This window comes from Pectinophora gossypiella, chromosome 13 (genome assembly GCF_024362695.1).
Source record: "Pectinophora gossypiella chromosome 13, ilPecGoss1.1, whole genome shotgun sequence".
NCBI classification, from domain to species: domain Eukaryota; kingdom Metazoa; phylum Arthropoda; class Insecta; order Lepidoptera; family Gelechiidae; genus Pectinophora; species Pectinophora gossypiella.
Window position 1 is genome coordinate 2,979,107 of NC_065416.1, and position 24,208 is coordinate 3,003,314.

At 36.3% G+C, this 24,208-nt stretch overlaps 1 protein-coding gene across 3 annotated transcripts; it reads right to left on the reverse strand.

Moving 5' to 3' along the window:
- Positions 1 to 198: 198 nt before the first annotated feature.
- LOC126371749 (glycoprotein-N-acetylgalactosamine 3-beta-galactosyltransferase 1-like) lies at positions 199 to 23,444 on the reverse strand. 3 transcript variants are annotated; one of them, XM_050017103.1, is made up of 8 exons: positions 23,296 to 23,444; positions 12,937 to 13,067; positions 7,470 to 7,702; positions 6,626 to 6,764; positions 6,113 to 6,209; positions 4,832 to 4,958; positions 4,407 to 4,561; positions 199 to 3,908 (listed from the first exon to the last, which is right to left on the reverse strand). In XM_050017103.1, the coding sequence occupies exons 1-8, from the start codon at positions 23,299 to 23,301 to the stop codon at positions 3,693 to 3,695; spliced, it is 1,104 nt and encodes a 367-aa protein (XP_049873060.1). In that variant the 5' UTR covers positions 23,302 to 23,444; the 3' UTR covers positions 199 to 3,692. The 3 variants fall into 3 exon arrangements, with proteins under 3 accessions (XP_049873060.1, XP_049873061.1, XP_049873058.1); XM_050017104.1 differs by lacking the exon at positions 23,296 to 23,444 and adding an exon at positions 23,040 to 23,141; XM_050017101.1 differs by lacking the exon at positions 23,296 to 23,444 and having other exon boundaries at positions 12,937 to 13,114.
- Between the last annotated feature and the right edge of the window lie 764 nt (positions 23,445 to 24,208).

Below are 24,208 nucleotides of genomic sequence, written 5' to 3' on the forward strand. Positions count from 1 at the left end.
AGTTATGTGTATAAAATAATAACATTACTTGAAATTTCAGTATTTTTCTGCTGTACCCGTAGCGTGGAATTCACGTATCGTGCGCGACGCGATAAATAAACCAACCCTATTAGCTAAGTGATAAAGTAACGAATTCTATTGGTTTATAATATCACATCGCGCGCGATAATAATGTGAGCTCCATGTTATGGTTAATGCTTTCGTAGCATGCTGTCTGCATATCGCCCGAAACAAATCGTCGACCAATAGCGCATAGTCAGTAGAGCTGGCTCATTTATCGTGTCGCGTGCGATATTCGGACAGCATTTTTAGTTACTGTACGTATTTTTACACTAATTGTCTTGCTTTTATATTATTTATTACGTACGAAACGGTTTACAAAATACTACCTAGTATTCTACTGTTAATTATTTTCCAGTTAATTAATCTTATTTATGGTAACTTCATGTTACAAACAAAATTTTTAAATAGATGATTTATATAAACACACAATATTATTATTATAAATCAAGTAAGTAATAAATAAGTAGATAATTGTCATGCACTGCTTGAGGAAGGCATTTGCCCAGCAGTGGGACATTAGACTGTTTATGTTATTATTATTAATAATCATTATTAAATAATAACTGTCTGTATTTTGCACTTTATAAAGGCAAGTATTACTTAAAATTATCTTTGGTAACGTGATGGAAAATAATTATTTATTTAACTTATGGACTAGCATACACACGGTATTAATCTATCAAATGACGTTATACAATTATTATATTTATATCACTGTGTTTTACAAAGTACAAAATAGATTAAATAAAAATAGATCCGTAGTCATATCGATTTTCAAAATAAAAAACATGGCATCACTGCACGGATTGCGATATCGCACCAGCCGCGACTAACTCGTGCTACGGCGGAGGTATGTCGAACGGCCATAGGTTGAAACCAGTGCGTGGTATACTTCGCATCGCACGCGATAAAGTAGCCATTCAGAAGTCTGCTGAGAATAATGTTGCCAGTGTTTTCTTTATAAATAAACTAATTTACATTATCATGACTTCGTTTATAGATTATAACTACGATAAACCTGTGGTCTAAGCATTCATTTATAATCGTATCGGTATCTTATGACGGGTAAAAATGGAACACATGAAATTCCCATACATTTTTAACTAGATATTATGTCGCGTCGATACTATCGTAAATCCGTGCCTATACCACTAGGTACATGCTATTTCTATTACATCCATTTTTTAAAATAATATTGCAACTGAATTTATTAATAAATAAATGCTTTTACACCCTGATATAAAGCGTTCTTAAACACAAAAAAAATTATTATGCTTTTGAAAATAAATATTCTTAATTAAATATAAAACGCACTGTTATACAAATTGTTGATATCAAACATTAATTGACTATGTGTGTTACTGTTATTGAACTAAGCAGACGTCCTACAGGATATTAATATTAATGGCGCTGTTGGATAAAATTATTTTTATTTAGTGCTACAGTTCTCGTACGGCTATTGGGCGAAGACCTGGATATAATTCGCGCTGCGCGCGGCGCAGTTGCCATGCCGCGTTGACAGATGTTCGCATTTCACCACATTCTCACCTGGGTGCCTAAAATGCCACATTGAAATAATTCTTCTAAAACATAAATATTGCTATTTGACATTTGTACTAATCTAATCTTTTTTTTTTTGTAATATCGGGTACTTACTTTAACATGCGCAAATGTCAAATTGCAATAATGCTTTTTTACATGAATTGCTTACATGTGGCCTTTTTAGATTCCCTGAGGGCAAGTGACAATGATGTGACCTAAAATGGAACACCCTTACCTCTAGCCCTGAATATTTCAGATAACAAAAGAAGTGTTTGTGGTCTGTGCTCCAATAGCGATGAGTGCGGGTCGTTCGATATTGTCACTTTTTAAAATAGTGCTGTCCTTTACTTTCGATACGTGCAAGAAAGAGACAGAGCTACTTTAGGAACTGTCAAAACAAAATTAAAAACAAGTTCATGTCCGCCGGAATCGGCCCAATATCTTGTTAAATTACCCTACATGGTATTTCCAAATATACAAACGCATTATTTACAATACTTAAACATTAATCATTTACTTTTGTACACACATATATCAGATCAACTTAGTATGACGTTTTATAAAACTTCTGGGTCGAATATGTTCGATTCGGTTAAATAATTTGAGTCTTCGCCGGCTTGAAAGAATCCCTTATATATACGAAATTTAATATTTTATTATCGATTTTACAGACATAGTTTCGAATAGAAGGGCCTCTTGCTTATAAAATAACCATTCACTTTGACCTTAGACTTAGATGCTGTCGAAGATCTCTTACTTAGAAAGTAATCATTCACTCTTACCTTAGTCTGAGAAGCGGTCGAGACTGAAATATTCTTGCTTAAAGATACTTAGAATGTAAGTAAACGATTGAGAATTTTATTTTACTGGGAAGTCTACTGGGTACAAAATTAAGTCTATCGGGAAGGAAATTCCCAATAGTTCAACTGGTAAGACTACTCAGTAAAACTACTGGGAATAGGGGGAATATTCACTCTGACCTCAGACATAGAATAAGGAATAATACTACGTATAGAACGGCAACTCTCCGCTCCCCACCAGCGTCTGAGCTAGGTTTACCTCACCCCCCCCCCCCCCCCACCCCTCGAACATAATTTAGACTGGAATCGTATGGCGTCAGACGTCACACACACAGATGCGCGTGTACGATAATCAATGTGTGATGTCTGTGTAAAACGAGGTTGTTTGTATGAAATGTCCGGGGTGTGCCTGACTTAGATGTGGTCAAAGATGAATACTCTTCCTATCAGAGTGAGCGATCTTTAATTCTGACTATACATTGTCCCAAATATTTACAATTAGGCCCCTTTGTTATGACTGGGTCTAGAAGTACCAAAGTTTGCATGTGACAAACATTTCCGATTATAAAACCAGTGAAATTGGTAAATAATATATTAATTACTACTAACTAAAATTGTATAAGTATTAGGTTTTCTATTACACTGTCAATAAATAATCCGTTCTGAGAACTAGCTCAATCAGTTGAATATTTAAAATATTGAGCAAAAAATAGGAACAACAAAAAGTATTATAATGAATTTGCGGGTTAGATTCTTATAAGCGTGGTTAGCTCCAGAACTCGACAAAATACGCGTCGAATTGTCATCAAATAATGTAAGTAGTAATCTAAATAACCAAAAAGTAGAAATTATTCGCGACAGTAACCCCGTTTTATCTAAGCAACACTGGTATTTTAACCAAACAATTGATCTATTAGACGACAAGTAAAAATTACAAGCACTGGCAGCCCTAGGAAAATTTTTAGGTAGTGCGAGTCCTCAAAGTGGCACCCCTCAACCCCTTAAAATAAAAAAATGTTGTTTACGGCCATCCGGTATGAGCAATCTAACCCGATGACGTAAGTTTACGGCCAGGGTGAACCAGTCTTGGTTGATTTAATTATAATTCCCCCCCCCCCCCCATTTTGGCGCCCGATGCGGTGGCACACCTCGCACAACCCTAGGGCCCCACTGATTACAAAAAACATTGCCACAGCTTAAAAATATAAGTCCTATTCGATTTTCTAGTAATGCCATCAGCAGCGGCAACCCACCAAACGTCAGATCAGCATGTCAAATTATTTAAGGTTATAATTTGGTACTTGCAGATTTCCCGGATTTAGTTGCTGGATTAGTTGTAGTATTGCTTACTCCTCCAATAAGTTTGGTCGTTTGGTTATCATCTAAATGTCCAAACGCGATGCCGTAAGGTCGGAGATGGTAAATCAAGTAGTCTAACACGTACATTTCTTCGGGCCGGATGTAGTGGAACGAAACTGCGTGGTCGGAGCAACAGTCCAAACCCTGAAATTAAAAATATAACTCATTTATCGATTTACGTATAAAGAATTTCTCGATTATTGATGACTAGGCAGCATGGTCTCATGACCTTAGCTTCACCCTTTAATGGGCGAAGGAAAACTCGCATACTCCTTTCAAATTAACAAGAATGTTCATAACTAGAATGTTCGTAAATAGTGCCAAGTAGGTATTCACACTACGCACCGTTGCCTCAAAATGTCAAATATTTGAAGATTAAAATGTGTAATATTAGTACCGATTCTCATTGGCAGAGTGTATCTGAGTGGCTGGAGATTTAATTCTCTTTTTTTATATCAAACATTCAACTGATTATCCCCTTTAAAGGGATTCATTCAGAATTTTCGATAGGTTTTGTAGTAGAAAGTCGCTTCTATAAAAAAAAACCGGACCTGTCAAATGTTCAGGTTAGGTAAAGCGGACCCTACGAAAAGGGGTAACGCTAGGGTATGAATAACATACAAATAGTACATTTGTTCTCACCTCGTCAGAAGGGTAGTAGAGATAGCTCCAGTACCAGAAACTTTTGTCTTTATTTGGGAAAAGATGGTCGCGAGGCACGAACGGGAAGAACCGGCCGCGATGTAGCGAGTCCCTTGAATCCATGGCTTTCACACCGATGCGTTCTAAGCATTTGCCTGTAACAGAGTTTGTTGACACTCAAACATCTCACTCCTAAGCAAATGCTACACCACACTCGCATTAAGTTAGTTTCCAACTAGTCAAATCAGTTACTTTTTAATAAACACGAAATTACTATGGAATTTGTATGAAAAAGCACACTGTGACGTCATAGAGAAACGTGACAAAATGTCGCACTTACCTACAATTTTAATTATTAAAATTCATAAATAAGTTAAATAGAAAAAAGAAAATGTTTTTTAGGCACCAATGCCTCTTGTGCATACCCATTTCGGCGTCCTCAGCGCCGGTGTCCGAGGCTTTGCAGAGATGCGGCGAAGGTAGTCCCTTGTTCACGAACCGATCCAGCGCCGCACGACTCAGCACGTAGCCCGCGCCGCCGCTCATATAGCCCTGAACAAACAGATTTCAACCGTAATGCTTTAATAATAAATATCACATTCATTAGTCGCTACATATGTCATGGCATTGTAATATGATATAAAAATCGCCTTGCTATCGTCCTGACACGTTTCTCCATTCCCTCGGGACTGAGGACCCTCAGGCCTGTACAGGGTGAGAGCCCTCAGCGCTCGTCATTTGTCCGGCCAAGCAGTTAATGCCATCAGCGGCAACTCAACAAAACGTCACGTCAAAAAAGAACTCCAGCGAAGGTTCTTTGCTCGCTGAAGTCAATAAGCGTTGGCAGATCTGTGAATGTGGTTATAGTCCGTACATCTATAATTATTGTTTGTCTCGGTAACAGACGCCCACCGAAATGATATTAGATTCTTCTTTTATTGTGTTGGTCTTCTTCTATCGTGTGGGTGCGGTAGATTACCAACCTCATCAACCCTGGTGTCAAGGTTACTATCGAGCCGCCAAAGGCCCCTGACATGACTCATGTAACGACTACTTACTTACATCAGTAGGTAGTAACCGGGACCAACGGCTTAACATGCCTTCCGAAGCACGGATCATTTTACTTTCGGACAATCAGGTGATCAGCCTGTAATGTCCTAACCAAATTAGAGATTACAAAGTGATTTTTGTGATATGTCCCCACCAGGATTCGAACCCGGGACCTCCGGATCGTGAGCCCAACGCTCAACCATTGGACCACAGTGGCCGTTATCGTGTTGGTTGAGGTGGGTGACTAACATCAGCAACTGGGAAGTTTACTGGGTACAAAATTTCCAGTGGTCCTACCAGTAAGTCTATTGGGAAGGGAATTCCTAGTAGTTCAACTGGTAAGACTACTCGGAATAGGGGCTCTTAATACGGCTCATGTCAAGGGCTTTTTTCAGGGTCACGACTGCTTACTTACAATAGTAAGTATTAACTGAGACAAACGGATTGACGTGTCTATTTGGTTGATAAGGCATTTAAGTGACAACCGGCTGCCTTTAGCATCACTGTCGCTGACGACAGTATCACATTCTTTTGGGTTTCATGACACACAATCAGACAGAACTCACGCCTTACATAAAGGTGACAAGAGCTTAAAAGACTTCAACCAGCCATCGAAGCGAAGTACGGTTATTACTATAATTAATCTATCAACCAACCTGTTTAGCAAATGGCTTGAATCGGCAACCGAAGTAAATAGGATCAGTGCTCCTGTAGTCGGCAAGCATGTATCTTAAGTTTTCCACTATCACGTAACTGCAATGAATTCATCGAACATAAAAAAATTGTAGACTGTGCACTGAAGATTTAAGTGATTTCCCTTTGAATGTCGGTGTAGGAGCGCGTATGAGAAACAATATAAAGACTTGTCCATATATCAGAGGTGTTAACAGTGAGGAAAAGATGCCTCTATGAGATGATCTTGGTTTTAAAAATGGATAGGTATCTATAGGGTACAAAGTGTCTCAAAGCGACGGGGATTGGTTACCTATAGATATGGAAGTCACAGCAGAGGCAGGGCCAAAGCAGGGGGGAGGGGGAGGAAGGGATAGAGGATGCATTTGAAGGAGATTGGCAAAAGATCTGCCTGGATAGGGAAGGATAGAGGGGATGCCTTTGCTTTGAGACACAGTAGGCTAGAAAAGTATTCTATTTATGTAAAAAGGTCTTACGTGTCATCATCAGCCTTCATAAACCAATCAGCGTCTCTACGATGGTGCTCATACACGTATCGGAAGGCAGCCTTCGTCTTCGCCCACAGGTAGTCTCGACCCTCATACACTGGTAATTTTACCGCTGGCAACGACGAGTCTAAAAGAAAAAAGTTTTGAAACTTCAAGATATTCTGCAGAAACATTGCAAACGTGGTATTGGAGAATGCAAATTGTAAGAGATTCTTAGGTCGCAGAGACTGATGGTCAAAAACAAAATTCCGGAATAGAAAGAATGTTGGCAACAGTCGTCTGTAGGCTAGACAATCGATCATTTTGGAGTCGCAACTCACACCTACGTTACAAGAATATCTACGACTATCTTAGCAAACCAATAAGTCAATATAAAAGGGAATTTCGAAGTAAATTTAATAATCATTTAATAACAGGCATATACCCATAAAACATTCAATTACATTACAACAATAATAATAATAATAAATAAAAATTTACGAGCAGCAAACTCAACTCGTCAATAAGGAATTAAGGACATATAAATAATCTGCTACGGAGATATAAGTCATGTACCTACACCGTTAATAATTCCATTACTGGTATGTAACAAACATTTTTTTAAATAATCTAACATTCTTCACATCATATGTAAAAATCATTGCCTTCGTTATCAGCCAACATACCAGACGTACTACACCCCGGCAGGCCCAGCTTACATCGAAATGCATTATTGTATTGCGAGGGTGGATATTTGGTAACAGGCATACCTCTGAACTGAAGGTTCTGAATGTAGCAAGACCATCCTATTGAACCAATAAGTCAGTGAACAAGACCAACACAAGGGACTCACCTTCAGCAGTGCTCATGAAAATAATCTTATTACATCTCTTCCCCCACGTGGCTTTCACATGGGCCGCTTTAGTCCTATGGCTACTGGGCTGGGTCATCACCCAACATAGCACCCTGACTCTCTTAGCCAGTTCATCGGCCACTGATCGATCCTCGCTCTTGTGCGCAGGCTCATCTTTGTCGTGATCGACAATGGACGCGATTGGATGACGATCGAGGTCGCGGACCGCTTCTCTGCAAAGTCACTGGTGGGTTAAATCGTGCGGTGATGTGATTGGACAAGAAAGTTTTAGACTGGGATTCTATGGTTAAATTTTGTAGATCGATTCATTGGTTTTTGATAAATGATTTATATAGGAGTTTTCTACTAAATAGGTTCTCAGTGCCAGAAAGTGATTGATATCACTTTACTGTTGAGTTATCTCAATCGCAAGTGCTCTAAGTATTGCAAAACCGCACTCGTCATTGTAAATGTAAGTAATTTATCATATTTATGTAATTTTATCAAGACATAATAATCAATCGAGCGTTATGTGAAGTGTTGATATTGCCGGATAACCCATTAACTATTTCCTTTCGTATGTAATGGCAACTTCCCAAAGAAAAAACTATTCAAAAACCAGCTAAATACGGTATTCCAAATAAAGCGTTTGATGCATGTTTTTGGTGTCCATGATAAGTATGCTATAGCATACTAAATCCATATTAAAAGATATAAGAGAAAAAAAATGGATGGATGGAGCACTAAGCATTTGGATGGAGCATTTACTTCTGTGCAATGTATCGGATTTGATTTAAGACTTGATGCCTTTCTCTACATTCGTTTTTTACTCTTCTTTCACTGGAATTTCAACAGATAATCTAAGTACCTATTACTAAATTAAATCAAACAAATGATTCCACTGGTGTACAATCGTGAGTAATATCATGTACCCACTTTAGAACCCTGTCGCACTATCATATTTGACGTTTAATGAAACTTACGGTTTAATTTGTCAAAAAAGTTATGTGACATGGTATCAAATTGTATACATATTAGTACTCGTGACCGCACATTTGAAATCCCTGACACCAGAGTTGCTGAGGTTGGTAATCCACCTCACAACCCACACGATATAATTAGACTAGCAAAAACCAATGAAATTATTTTTATTTTCATAGAACCGTCTTAAAGAAAAAAAAATCAATCCTATGGTAATAGGCTAATTTCCAACTAGTCAAATCAGTTACTTTTTACTAAACGACAAAACACGATATTATGATGGTGTTTTTTTAAAGCAAGCTGTGACGTCATTGAAAATGTGATAAAATGCCGCACAAATAATAAAACGTTTTTTGTCAGTTTTAGATATCTGACTTTATTTAGTAATCAGATTTTAATAATTTATCTTTGACCTTGGAAACTACCCAATTGGTGTAAGTATACCTACTTAAAAGAACTATTGATGTAAGCTTAGACCAAAAAACGAAGCGCATCACACTTTAAAAAAGATAAATTATAAAATGACAGCGATCTATATCAAAGCACCATAGATAGTAGATTGGACATAGCAATAAAAATTGAGTGACGAGACATTTACAATTGTTCTGGACTTTTCTAGTACGGCGAGGAACCCTCTGTTTTACGTAGTATTTTGGGTGCTACATGCTAGTAGTCATGCTAGTAGTAGTATGCTAGTAGTAGTTAACAAGCTTTCCATAACAAAGGGTGCATATTCAAGGCTAGGATTGCCAAATCTATCAGAAAAAGATGTGTCAAAACCTTCGTATGGAGTATAGCCCTCTATGGATGTGAAACTTGGACACTGACACAGAAGGACAGAGAGAGACTCGAGGCCTTTGAAATGTGGTGTTGGAGGAGGATGGAAAGAATAAGTTGGACAGAAAGGGTTACAAATGAGGAAGTGCTAGTAAGAGTAAGGGAAAAGAGACAAATACTGAGAATTATTGAGGACAGAAGAGGCAAGATGATTGGACACCTAATAAGACACGACGAATTCATTAAAAACATCATAGAAGGAAAGCTAGAAGGAAAGAGAGGAAGGGGAAGACCAAGAAGAGCTTACATGGAACAGATTAAAGAAAAGGTTAACGTCGTGTCTTATAGGGAAGTCAAGGAATTGGCCTTTGATAGACTGGAATGGAAAATGCTACACCGACAAGAGCGTGGCTCTTAAATTGATGATGATGATGCTAGTAGTCAAAATAAATATAAAGAAATGATTACCGAAATATACACCATTTAGGTACCTACCAATGATATAAAAAATCATAGAGCATTTGCTAGACTAGAAATAACGGCCGCAGAACCAAATAGTATTTATTGGCTTGACACAAAACTTACCCGCATATTTCCTCGTTAGTTATCTTTTTATATATTTTAAAGGCATCTATCCCCTCTTCGGGTATCGCATCGAAATCCATAAAGTCTATATCCGTGGTCGAGTGGTCATAGACACAGGTTGTCACTTCATCATTTAAAATTTCCGTATAATTTATATTTAACGTTGTCGTATGTAGTGCACATACAAATAATATAATGCATTGGCCTAGAATAAACTCCAACCACATTTGGAAACTACCTACTGAGATAGGTACGAGATTTGTTAGTAGAGTAGTGAATAGTAACCCTGACACCAGGGTTGATGGGGTTGGTAATCCACCTCACAACCCACACGATAGAAGTGGACCAAAAGTATAAAAATTACGCGTCTTTTTCTTCAATGTGTCAATGTTTATTGTACTCTACCTTATGCTCTATTTTCAAACGAATCATTTAACATTGAACTTTACCAAATTATGTAATCGTTGCTGTAATGAAAAAAATAATCGAAAATTTGACGGAAACATAATATTATTTAATAATGTAAATAATGTAAATCCGACAAAAGTAGGTAATTGATGAAAATAAAATCATGAAGTTGAAAAAAAAACCATTTAAACTACGAATATTTGTAAATATTACTATGGACTTTTTAACTCCCAAGTTTTTTTATGTCTTTTGCAACGTTGAAAATTATTTTCGTTTTTGAATATAGAATTTATATTTTTTTAAACTTGCACATTTATGTTTTACACTGGCTACACTTTACAAAAAAGCTTTTACGGTATGTCCAATCTACTACTTTCAACTTAAAAAATAATAACAAACAAACGCGTGCTTAGAAGCCGAGATAACTTCACACTAAACTCTTTGTTTATAGCAAGCTGAAAACAGAACAACAATAGACGTTATGTCATTATTGAAATAATTGCTTACACTTTCTATAAAATCAAAACATGCATTCGTAACCATATGATCACTGTATGAGACGTCAAAAATCATTTAACACTCAATGTATTACAAAGGAAACCAATTGAAATCAGGTGTTGCCAACCTTTAGACCTTATTTTCTCCTTTTATGAGGGGCCCCGATATCATAGCGCCGTGGGTAAGCCTCGGAGGGAAGCTCATTCTACATCTTAGAGCGATATTACATCTTTCAATAATTCCTCTACTTATCATTACTTTTAAAATAAAATCTACCTTGTTATTACTATACTGTGATCGTTATTTGTAGGGTCATTTTGTCAAAAGATTGATCTTTTGGCAATATTGTGATATTTTGTTGTGGTCAACCACAAACCATGATTTTTTGGCAGACAGAATATTATGTCCCATTCAAATTAAGATCATAATGCAGTAATCTGTAGGTGGTTTGTCTTCAATCCTCTGACAAACAGTAATTACCCTACAAATAACGATCACAGTACAATAACAATACGATCGATTTTTCTGAACTTCGAAAAATTTTGTTGGTGTTTGGAAGATGTAATAGCACTCTTACTCGTATGCAGCAGAAATGAACGCGTGAATCGTGTTGTTGAAGAGAATCAAGGGTCCTGGTAGTGAGGGTGGAGCTTCTCTCCTGGGCTGGTAGTGGGTTGGAGGAAATTTCGGTGGCACCAGTGGCGTCCCTAGCAAAATATTTAGGTGGTGCGAGACCTCAAAATACGGTTTTTTCAGTTAGGTCACCGAAATATTATACCTAATTCAATCTTTTAGAAATTGACTTCAACGACAAAAGAAGTGAGATCGAAATGGGTGCCAAGTTCAATGGTCAGTCCTGAAATTTATTTATAAGTAACAGTATAACATATCATATCTTCTTATAATATAAGATAATGTATTGTAGCCTAAGGTCTGTCTTGGCTAGTTTTTATAAACCTACCAACGAATTATTATGTTTGATCGCTAGTTTCTACCAACAACCCAAATTTTCGGAATTATAAAATAAGTACCGACGAATACTTGTAGGTTTAGAACTTGTGAAGGCTATAATTTATATATGAAAACTAGCCAAGACAAACCTTAGGCTACAATATGTTATAAAAAGATATGATATGTTATACTGTTACTTATAAATAAATTTCAGGACTGACCATTGAACTTGGCACCCATTTAGATCTCACTTCTTTTGTCGTTGAAGTCAACAACATTTCACATTTATGTTTTTGATTGGATATTATTTACGGCCACCCATTAAATGTATGAGTTTTATGTGGCCGCTAAGAGGTCTAATTTACAGGGCAGGTGTGCCCAATCTAGTTAGTCCCCTGTAGATCCGGGGCTGCCAGCCAAGGTGGTCCCTCTTGGTTGATTTTAGCACCTCCCCTAAAGCGACGCCCGGTGCGATCGCACCGCTCGCACCGCTAGGGCTGCCACTGGGTGGCACTATGTCGAATAGTTCTTCAGGTAATAAATAGGAGTGCCGTTATCGTTCGTTAGGTAAGAGGAGCGCTTGTCTTATACCAGACCCCGACCACTCCATACGGTGCCGCTTAATGCGCAAGTGCGTGAGACAGTCTTTTGTTTACCTAGTAAAATTCTGCGCTGTATAATGTAATTTATTCGAAAGATTAAGTCCATATTAGACTGCCTCAGGCATCAGGTGAGTTTGTGATCGATCATCAAAATTATCTTAAAAAATACCTACTTTTTTAAACAGTACATATCAATGTACTGAAATCCTAAGCACCTTAAGCTAAATTAACGAATTCAATTTCATTCCGTACACTACATATTTCATATTATGTATATATGTTCTAAGTATTTAAAAAATATATATTCCTTGTAAATGGAAAGCTGATAAAAAAAGTATTGATAAAGGAACTGGTAACAAGTCACAGTTATTTGAACAAGCATTTAAAAAACAATAAAATTAAGTGCGCTCGTTTGCAGGAACTAAATACCTATTTTATCAACATCAATGACAAAATATAACAATAAGAAATTACAATGCTTATTATAAGTGCATGAGTGAAATTAGCGTAGATTTTTTGCTTAAAACTAAACTAGCGTTGTATTCATGCACAAGCAAGCTTTCCTTAAAAATAAAAAAGTTAGTAAGTATATAAAAATCTAAGTAATTAATTCTAATAATAACGTGCCATGCAAAAGAGCATCATGCGAAACAGTTGATAGTTACCTGTACGCGGAGATAGCTACATCTCGAGAGAATCCTGTCGATGTTAATAGTATGTATGCAAAACTAAATCCTGCCGATATTCCGATCACGAGGGTTAGCACAAAGCGACGCCCCATCACCCGCCCCTCCGCCTGCCAAAGTACCGTCATTGCACCAAAAAAGACCTTTAAAAAACTTCCTTTACTTTTAAAAAAAGTTTCCTTTTGCCGCTTTTAAATTTTAAAGGTGTTTTTTTTTTCACCGCGTGGCAAGTGTGTTCACGCACGGAGCCAACGAGACATAGTGCCACAATATTTGTATTGTAATAATTGGTTTACAATGCAATGAGTAATAACATCGAGTATGTGGTGCTGCTTCATCTGACTATGTATAGGGTGTAGTAGAAAAGGTGGACAATCTTATAATGAATGTGCCTTTTCCAAGATCATAATATGGTGCCGAAACACTACGGGACAGTTATACTGTGCAGGTGTACTCACTCACATTTTTTTGGAGAAGGTTGTAGTGAAGAATGGAAAAGCTTTAGTGAAACTATTATTATTCAGAATTAAAATAATTTCTTAGTTACACAGGGACAATTTGCCACATAGAGCCACGACATCGCGCATCAAACTACGGCTCGTGCTGAATTCATAAGTACGAGGGTGTTAAAATCAGCAATCACACCGTGAAAGCGACTTAACAATACGCGGTTAGTCATCAGGACTATTACTTTTTAAATTGGTAGCCGATCTAGGTGTATAGATATGACAGCCACCGCCCCGGGTCGCGGGAACATGCTTCGGCGATACCAGGGTCCCAGCGAGACTGTGGACGGGATGGAACACTTTGGATTTAGCCGGTAAGTGGCCGGCATAACCTCATCGTTCCCCGGTTCGTCTGTCCGCGTGGCGAAGAATCCATGAAGATTTCACCAAGTAAAAAAAGGCCTATAAATGCGGATATAGTAGGAGATAACGATATATTTATAATAGGATTTTTACATTACCTGACTACTATATTCCCAATTCAGCTAGTCAGAGGTTCATCGCAAGATGAACTGAGTACTCATGCGTCAACTGAGCTTTCAGATTCTTTGGTAAAGGATTTTGAATTTTCATTTTGATATCGCAATTGAAAAAATACTTAGGTACCTATAGGAAAATCAAATAGGTATCTAATTATCTAGTAATCTAACTGTCCACTCAAAATTTTCATTTCATTTCAAGTGGACCATCGCACTTATGATTAGCATTGCTAATACATTATGTGATTAGAACGTTAGTGTTTTTCAATATAAGTATATACACGAGGAAAAAAATACTATTCATTTCATTTTATACACGCAAAATAGGTTCAAAATCATAATTTCTGCTTTTTTAATCTTAAACATGAAATAATTAATCATTTCGGACTTTTAAGAACAGTTACATTTGCCCAATATAGGTACGTTTGAAAAAAGTCAGAGCGGGAAATTCTTCACATGTTTAACTTTTTTTTCAACAATCGAAAGATAACTGTGTCTATTGTAATCCAGTATGATCGACTGGAATTCGTAAATATATGAGTGTAATGAATAGTAATTTGTTTTGATTTATGAGCAGAGATTGTTATTACGCTTGATATCAATTGTTATACTTCCATATAGAGCAGTCACAATTATTATAGTTTTTCAAAGAGATAGAAGTGAGTGTTTTGATTGTTAGTAAGTAGTTGAGAGACAAGAGATTTTTAACGATTTTGACATACGTATTTCTGTGGGGTAAATGAGACTGGTCACGGCCCATACAAAATTAACCCAGGCCCGGCGCGAATGAAAATTATCTTATAATTTTCCTAAAATTAGGTAAAGTCAATCTAAAAAGTTCGCATCGCTGAAATATTTGGCGAACATACTGAATTTGCCTAGTGTTTTTCTAAAGGCGCAACATTTTATTTTTACTGTTTTCGTTTACTTTTTTATATTTAATTTACCTACATTTTCGAATATTATGAGAAAAGTTTCATTCGCGCCGGGCCTGGGGCAGAAATGACCAGTCTCCTTTGTTCATTTATTTTTATTTATTATAGCTCGGTCTGCACGGCAAACAGTTTGAACTTCTACCAATAGACACAACCAATGCTATCAACGTAGATTGACGTCGCGGCGCAGTTGCCATGCCGCGAGGGCATATTCGCATTTCACCATATTGTCAACTGGTGTCTAAAAAGGCCAGATCAAAGAAGTTCATTTAGAACAGCAATATTGCTATTTAACATTTGTTTGCATTGCGCACTTACTTTTGTATGCGCAAATGTCTAATTGCAATATTGTTTTTTTTTTTAGATTTTTAACCCCCCAGATCTAAATGATGAGAATAGATATTTGGATCTCTTTTTAATGTATAGACGAATGGATGAGTAAAATATTCTCACGAAAATTATCATTTAATACCTAAGAAAAAAAACTAGAATTATTTAGATTATATTTTTTAATCATTTAGTAAACCAATCAGGCCGCAATTCCAACAAAAATCCTACTTTACCTTTTCCTAATGTGGCCTCAAAAACTATATCATTTTTTTCTCATCTCACTGAAACACTGGCTAGTTGCAAACTCCTTTCGTGTTGTCGTATGTGGTCAACGACCGACCCCACCAACGTTATTATTGAGCCGCTAAAAGCTGATATGGCTCATGTAACTATTTACTACATGAGCCATACCCGTGCCTCTCTCTCTTTTTGTTTAAGAGCTGTGCTCTTATCGGTGGAGTAATCGTCTTCATTACTCCATAGATAGGGCGATATAGTGGTATCCATGCCTAGTTGGTTATTATTATTGACCCGCCAAAGACCCTTGATATGGGTCATGTAATGACAAACATCTAGTTGGTTGATATGGTTCATGTTCAATCATGGGCCGTTGATATGGGTTGTCACAAACCTGTGATCAAAATTGTGAACTTGTAACCGAACTCTGTACGTGAACACACTTAACCTTTCGCATGTTAGATATTAAACAAGTGAGCTCTGGCAGAAGGGTGCACTGTGCTAACGGACCACCACCAACACTGGAAATGTTATCAAGGACACAGTTTACAAAGACATCAGTGTTATTCTTACATTCACGAGAAACAGAGCCGCATCAAGGATGTTGGAGACTAAGGAATTTGCTGTTGTCTGCGTGGAATCTCTTTTCTTTCACCTCTAAGGTTAATTACTAAAAAACCTAGTGCTTGTCTACATATTACTTTGATTATCAAATCGAAATACACTGATATTATCGTAACTGGAAAGTCAAAAATTACGTAACCGCCAAACTATCCTAACATAGCAGTTCATGGTATTACGATATGAATTCCAAAATTAAAAAAAAAATGTAATTTTGCGTTGACATCATCTAAATTGGATAAACGGATTTTTCTCGAAATGGCTTTTTGGCGCTTACGCTTACCTTTCCAGTGACGTTATATCAGTGAGTTTCCCCTTTTATATTATAATAATAATAATTACCTATTAGGTATGTAAATTAGACCGTATATAACGCAAGTGCGTCGTTAATTCTGTATTAAAATAAGTAGAAAGAAATTTTATAATGTTACATTGGGCAAAGTATCAGAACTAATAATGCGTGGAGCATTTAAAAGCCCGTTTTGCGTCATATAAGTACATAATGTTCCATACCATTTAAACAAATACAAATACTTGATGTCCCCAAAGTTCTTTACGTGGATCCGACTCGATTTAGCTTAGATACCTACTTTATGTGAACAAGTAGTATTCACAACCATGAATAAACTAAGGAAACTGACTTATGCCTTAAGCGTTCGATTGATGAACATTACCTTTTTTGCATCAATAAGATCATTGATAATTATATTAATATATGCATTAGGTAGCTATTAATCTAATGTATTTGCTTTTTTGCCATATTACTTACCTATATAGGATTAAATGATGTCATAAAGATTTATCATAGAAAATGAAACGGAAACTCTTTTTTACGGAGTCATTAAAAAAGGATAATGCAGTCAATAAATAAATCAGTAGGTCAATAAAACATTTCCAGTTACTATTGAGTTTTTTCTATTTACAACGTTAACTAATACAAATTGAATAGTATGTTTTATGATGTAAGTAAATAACTTCTTTATTTTACTTACTAGCGACCCACGCCGGCTTCGCTCGGGTGCAATGCTGAGGAAAAAATGATATTTACGACATCACATTAAAAACCTCAAAAATAACAATATTTCTCCACTATTTAATGGATGTTATTATACATATAAACCTTCCTCTTGAATCACTCTATCTATTAAAAAATACCGCATCAAAATCCGTTGCGTAGTTTTAAACATTTAAGCGTACATAGGGATATAGAGACAGAAAAAGCGACTTTGTTTTATACTATGTAGTGATTATTCATAATTGCCACGCAGATGAGCAAATCCTTTCTCCATGATAGCAAGAAGAAGAAAAAATTAATCTTGATATAGAGCGACAAGTGACACGCGGATTACCTTACTATCGGACAATCACTGATCAGTCTGCAATGTCCTATACCAACTACCATCACAAAGTGAATTTTCATGAAGAAAAATCCGATATTTTATCACGTTTTTCTATGACGTCACGGTGTATAATTCCATAGTAATTTTGCGTTTTGACGTTTAGTAAAAAGTAACTGATTTGACTACTTCGAAACTAGCATATTATGGCCACGCTCCCATCAATCCTTGTCGCTCTATAAGTCTTTTGTCTTTGTCTATTTGTCTTTTGAAGTCTCCTAAACCCTGATCCGGCTCTGGTTCGGACATTCAGTTTGTTTGCTCACAGACCGTGCATTGTAAGACACTGCACGTGCTATCAAAACCATGTTATGAAATTACAAAAGTGTTTGAAATTCCTATTGAGATCAAGATTCAAGACATAAGATGAATTCTGTGGAAATGACGCAAAGTAGGTCTTTACAATATTTAAAAGGTCGGGAAATGGCTTCAGTATTTTGTTACAATTCACTTGAAACAGCGAATAATAAGTACAATAATCGACAATACACCTTACTTTAGACATAGGTACAGAAAAATCATTTGACGTAGTAAACACCTGTTCAAATTGACCCAACTGTAAGATAGGTACATAGGTGTTATGAATTACGGTTATTTAATAATAGTGATTCATGGTTTTGCAAGTTATTGTCAGTAAACAAACGCACAATACTTAAAATGTACATAGTTAATTGTTACGTTAATCGAAGGTGTTCTAAAAATACCTCTCATAAACTTAGAACGCTATTACATATTTCAATCATTCGTCAATCATGACTTAGGGTTCAAACAAAAAGTTACCTTATTATTTGGAGGGTCATTTTAAGATACATTTTTGAAGCACAACTTTAAAACAATATCATTTGTTTAAAGTCAGTGAACCCACTGATTCTGAATTCAAAATTCAACAAAGACTCCACGAGATACTACTAGAAATACTATCCACGAGTTCCGTTCAATTCAGTAGTCCATTTAGTTCCTGGAAGTGACAATGCAACTGTCAAACCTTAATTTCAAGACAATTGAAGTTTTTACAAATATTTTCCATAAGGCTGACCTATAAGGTAATAACAGTGGGTTTAACGAGCGTTTCAAGTTCAAAAGATGCGGATTTTTGAAACATTTTCGATTTATAAACACAGTAGCAAAAAAGAGTAGGAAGATTACGAAATTATAAATTATCTCCTATAATTACTTTAAGTGCAAAAGAAAACCGTTCTAATATAAGAAAATAACCGCTTATTACTCTTTTTTGATACCCAATAACAATTTTTAACCTATTTTACCTTCACCTTTTTATACATAAAAATATAGGCACATAATGGTGCCAATGTGACGAACTGACAAGAGCTTGAGCTCTACACTCAACGGTTTGCCAAAGTTTCGAATAAAGTGTAAATGTAGCGTGATACATTTGTCAAATGCTGCTTAAATCATTTGCCAAAATATTTGCCACGATAACCCAAAGGAAGCAATGAAATATTACGATAATTCAGGTTGCTACGTGGTTTATGGCTAATTTATGTAATTAGCTGGAGTCCGAACATACCCTCGAAACCCTACACATGACCTTTGGGTGGTGCCAATCACGTACTTGCTTGTCGTAGGCCTTGGCCGTGACTGGTTACTCCTGGCAAAGCCTTGCCGCCAAGCGGCGAAACTTGTATTCCAGGTCCAGACAGTTGTACCATGCATGTCTACCGATTACACTGCTCTGGTGTACGCATTGCTAAGCCGACTACATAGTGCATCGCCCCACTACTTTCTCTTGGTCTATTAACTCTTCAATACCTACTAGAGCGATGAAAATTTAATGGTCGGGTATCGCGAGGCAACCCACATAACATATACCCGAAAATGGAAGACCAAGAAGAGTTTACATGGAACAGATTAAAGAGAAGGTGAAGTTCGTGCTTTATAAGAAAGTGAAAGAATTGGCCTTTGATAGTCAAAAACGGAGGATGCTATACCGATAAGTAAGAGCGTGATACATTAGTGATACGAGGCAGATAAGACCAGAGTACAAAAAAGAACAATTTGAAAAAGAAAAGCAGCCAGTGCCTTTGCTAATAAAGAGTTTTTACAACGGGAACATTCACACTTTGCTAACATCATTCTTCATTCTTGAGAACAACGCGTCACTGGACGAAGCGTTGAATTTTCTTGCACACTTTCGTAACTTTGGCAACACTGAATTTATCACAGAAAGAACGAATAGAATAACAGGACTTTCGAATGTACACAGTGGCACCATTAATATACCGACAAACCGTACGTACTACTGGCGATTTCATTTTCAAAGAACCTTCTACGTCCATACGATGATGGAACTCACGCCTAAACACAAGTAATAAAATACCTGAATGATTACATTGGCTTGCGCTTAATTACAAATGTAACTTTATGACTAAGATAAAGAATGAAACAAACATTTAACATTAACATTGTATAAGTTTCGGAAAGTATTTATATGTTAACTCCAGTAGGCTCTGCATGACAATCGCGCCGCGCGTGGCCCGAATTATATCGAGGCCTTCGACCAATAGCCGTTTGACGTCCATCTACGTGCGCGGTGGTTATCATGTAGACCCGGCTGTGCCGGCTATACATAAAACCTACATGAATAGCCTGTATACGTAACCACTGCTGGGTACATACGTCCCCTCAATCAACCGGAGAGGATATGGAGCATACACCACCACGCTGCTCCACTGCAAGTTGGTAGAAGTGATTTTTTATGGCTCATACGCCGGCATTCTGGAATGGCCTTACCAATCCAAGGAAAGTCTCAGAAAGTCAGTCGAGCCCGGACCTCCGGATCGATAGCCCAACGCTCTAACTACTAGAGAGACCACGGAGGCTGTTACAAACATACAGACACAAACTTAATTTTGTATGCCAGTTCCAAAACTAGCTCTATCTGTTTCTTGTATTTATCGTAAGTAAATTACGGCAATATTTTTAAAACGATCAAACTGACTGGCCTACGTCAGAGCTGCGTAAACCTGTTCGGTAGACGGTCTGCGCCAGCGTCACGTCGCCGTGGCGTCAACGTTCGAAAAACGCCAATGGTTGATCCTAAACGCAATGGAACAGTAAATAATCGCCTTAACCTCTTTTCCCGATCACTTATTTAACATCCTTTGGCTTAATGTTACTCGATAATCGACTATACAGGGTGTTAGTGACATCGTAACGAATACTGAGGGGGATGATTCATTCGACGGAAAATTCCACTTGATATCAACTCAGAATCATGGTCTGAATCATCCCTCAAAGATTTCGATACGATGTCACTGACACCCTGTATAAGTATATATCGATTAATAATCGTTTATTTTCTAAGATCCTCAAAATAATTTTAGTATCGATACTATCGATTAAATCGATACTGTATCGGAAATTCTACAATAGTATCGATTATAATCTATAATTGTTAGAAAAAATCAATTATAGTGAAATATCGAAATTTAGATTATTTAGGGGTAAATAATCTAATAATGGATTATTCGGTAACACTACCTGGCTAACTAACCGACCGCGCGACGTAAAAGATGGTAAATAATGTATTTAATCGCCAATAATCGATTGAGTGCTGGCTAAAATTCATTATACAGGCTATTTTGTGTCCCATATTCGTGGAATCGAAACGAACGAGGCTTGAAGTTGGGAATTATAGAATTATAAAGTACAAGTACAATAAAGTTACAATTATTCAATTATTGGCTCAGTAGTTAGTAGTAGGAAGCCGCGGCTTACACCCTGATCGATTCTCGTATTGGCCTTTACTACACACATACATACATAAACTCACGCCTATTTCCCACCGGGGTAAGCAGAGACTATAGAATTCCATTTGCTTCGATCCTGACACACTTCTCTTGCTTCCTCCACATTCATCAATCATTCATTCCTTTATTGGCCTTTACTTCTCTGAATTTATTTAAAATAAAGATCTTTAACGCCTTTAAATGGTAGCAAAAATATCGAAACACTAGACTTATACGGTACTTGAATTTTTTATCTATGCACATATTTTTTTCTTTGCCTTGCCCTCATACAAATTGGAAGCGCTGACGTCGCTGAGCTCTCACCCAGTACAAATTTTTAGACAAAAAGCTTGAAGCTCTCTAGTTGGAAGCGAACCTCTGCTCATTACATTTCAAAGGCGATAACGATATGCGCTGAAACAGGAAATATTCCAATCACCCGATTTTCAGAGAGAAAAAGGAGAGTGTTGTACCTAGTTTTCGAAAAATTATTAGTGTGAACAGTGTGTCAATTTTCGAGGGCAAACAATTAGTGAACCATAAAATATGTTATCGGTAAACTGTGCAGCAAAATGGTTATAATTGGCTGCGTGATTTGGTTAAAAGTTTAATAAAACCTCTTTTCTTTTTAAAGAAAGAGACTTTGGTTTTGTTTATAAAAGGTTTTATAAAACTGCCATGCAATAAACTAAATACTAAACAGTGTGTATGTGTGTCTACTTGCTAGTTTTTATGAATATGTATCTATGTATGTATAGATATGGATAGGATAACTAAGAACTCTGTATAATTTCAAGTCTGATGAGTCTAATTTAGTTTGAATTAAATTTCAAATTTAAATTTAAAATATCGTCATTCTTTAGGTAACGTAGTTACACTTGGAATGGTCATGTTTTACATAATAAACGTCTCATCCACCTAAAACTACTGCAGTTGCTCACAACCTGTATAGCCAAAGAAAAGAAGCTACAAGAAAAACCTCGGCACAGGGCCCTAGACAATCTTTAACAGAAAAAGCAAAATATTGTTATACAATTTAGTAATTTAATCTATAATGTTGTTATTCTTTGTTAAATGAGATTCACCATTTAGAAGGAATTCTTTCACATCTTGGGTGATCCTAATGTGGCCTCACACCTCCAAAGCAAGTGTATGGGAGATCTGAATCTCTTTACCTTTTAAGACAAAATACATGTAATTCTGTGGTTAGATAACAATAAAAGATTATTTTTATTTCACCCTTATCTCTTTAAACACTTTTATGGTAGTCATTGTCAGGTCATTGACCTTTCATTCACAATGATACAACCCTCAGAGTCGGGCCATCACCCGTAGACAATGTAGAGATTCTGTCCTTAAAAGTATAATGTGTTAGTCAAAAAACCCAACCATAATACATACAATTTTAAATAAATAAAAATTGTTTGGAAATTAATTGTTTTCAATCACTAGCACTGAAATTATAAGGGGTGAATTAAAAGTATAACTCTGCATTATAAGTGGTTATACAATTTTACATGTTGTATTTGTCTTCTTCAACAACTATATCTTTTCTTCCTTTACATAAATATATTGTTTTCAATACACAAATAATTGAATTCTTTATTGTACCTACACACAAAAAAGTAGCAAAAATCAATGAAAAATTATAAAACGGTGGACTTATCTTTAAAAGTGATGTCTTCCAGCCAGCCATGCATGGCGGGAGATACAAGGAAGTTATAAGATTACACTTATAATTAATTTATCAATGTTGTACAATGCAATAAATCAAACCAATTCGGTATGTACTTAATTAATTATTATTTCCTTATTACTATATACGCACCAATACAATCCAATAGGAAAATATTCACGTTTTATGGTAAGAAAATTTCAATTATTTAACCTATACACGACATACAATGTTAGTTGCGTATTTGTTACATTTAGATGATAAAATACACATATTCCCAGAGAGGAAGTAGGTATAAACCGTAGAAACAGGATAGAATAACCCACACAGTGGTTATTTAAGAGATAAAGTACGATAACATCAACCTACGGTGTCATTATTTTATAAGGGAAATATATGAGTAACTTACAGTCATATCGGCAATTTTGTTGAGGAATGAGTTTCACACTAACAAAATATGTTTCTTCATGCTGTTTTTATGATGAAAATATAAGTAAATAGTTGTTAATTTCATAATAATATCGACGCAGAACACTCTCTTTTCTTGTAATCGTAAACTTAGAGACTGTTCGTTTCATTACTATATTATCTGTAAAGACTTTATCAAGTATTAACACTCAAAGTCCAACGTTTTGTTAAATTAACTGTCTATATTTGAATAACAGGAAATAAATAAATGATTGATTACTTAATAATAATCTAAAGAATAATATACTTCTGGCCATTATTTTATCTATAAAAAATGTTTTTGATTAAATTACATTTTCTATGAAACGACAAATACGCACAAATGTTATACTGACGTCTACAATTTCGTTCAGAAAGAAAAGGCTTTTTGGTGGGAAACGGGAACGGGACAGTTGCTTTCTTCATTGAATAATCTAAATAATTAATACGAAGTGGTGTTTTGTGGTTAATGATCGCATTAAGTTAGTCGGAAGACATTCGCGAGTGTTATTATATTGGAGTATTCAATAAACAAAGTGTATCTGCCAATTTTCGCTTCGTGCCAGGAAGCCGCTTCATAACTCAAAACTTTTAAGTTAATTCGTTTGGGGTTCGGAGTAGGAGTCTACTCCGAGGGTGGGGCCTTAGGTTTCATCATCATCACTTTTCATCATTTCATTAATCATCAAGAAAAAAAAAAAATAATAATAAAAAAGTTTATTCAAAATACGTCAGACATGGCTGTATGGGCATAGTTCCCTTTGCCTTACCCTTCGGGGAAAACCAAAACAAAAAAAAATCAGAAAGAAAAAAATATTGGGATGGTTGGGATGCAATTGGGATGGAATTCATGGCCAATGGATTCGGTTGTAAAA

Bases quoted from the DNA above. Each gene is read 5' to 3' on its own strand.
- LOC126371749 (XM_050017101.1), bottom strand. From the start codon at position 13,085: ATGACGGTACTTTGGCAGGCGGAGGGGCGGGTGATGGGGCGTCGCTTT. The intron at 6,765-7,469 runs GTGAGTCCCTTG...TTTTTCTTTTAG, and splicing joins TTTCATGAGCACTGCTGAAG to ACTCGTCGTTGCCAGCGGTA. The intron at 3,909-4,406 runs GTGAGAACAAAT...TTTTAATTTCAG, and splicing joins TCTACTACCCTTCTGACGAG to GGTTTGGACTGTTGCTCCGA.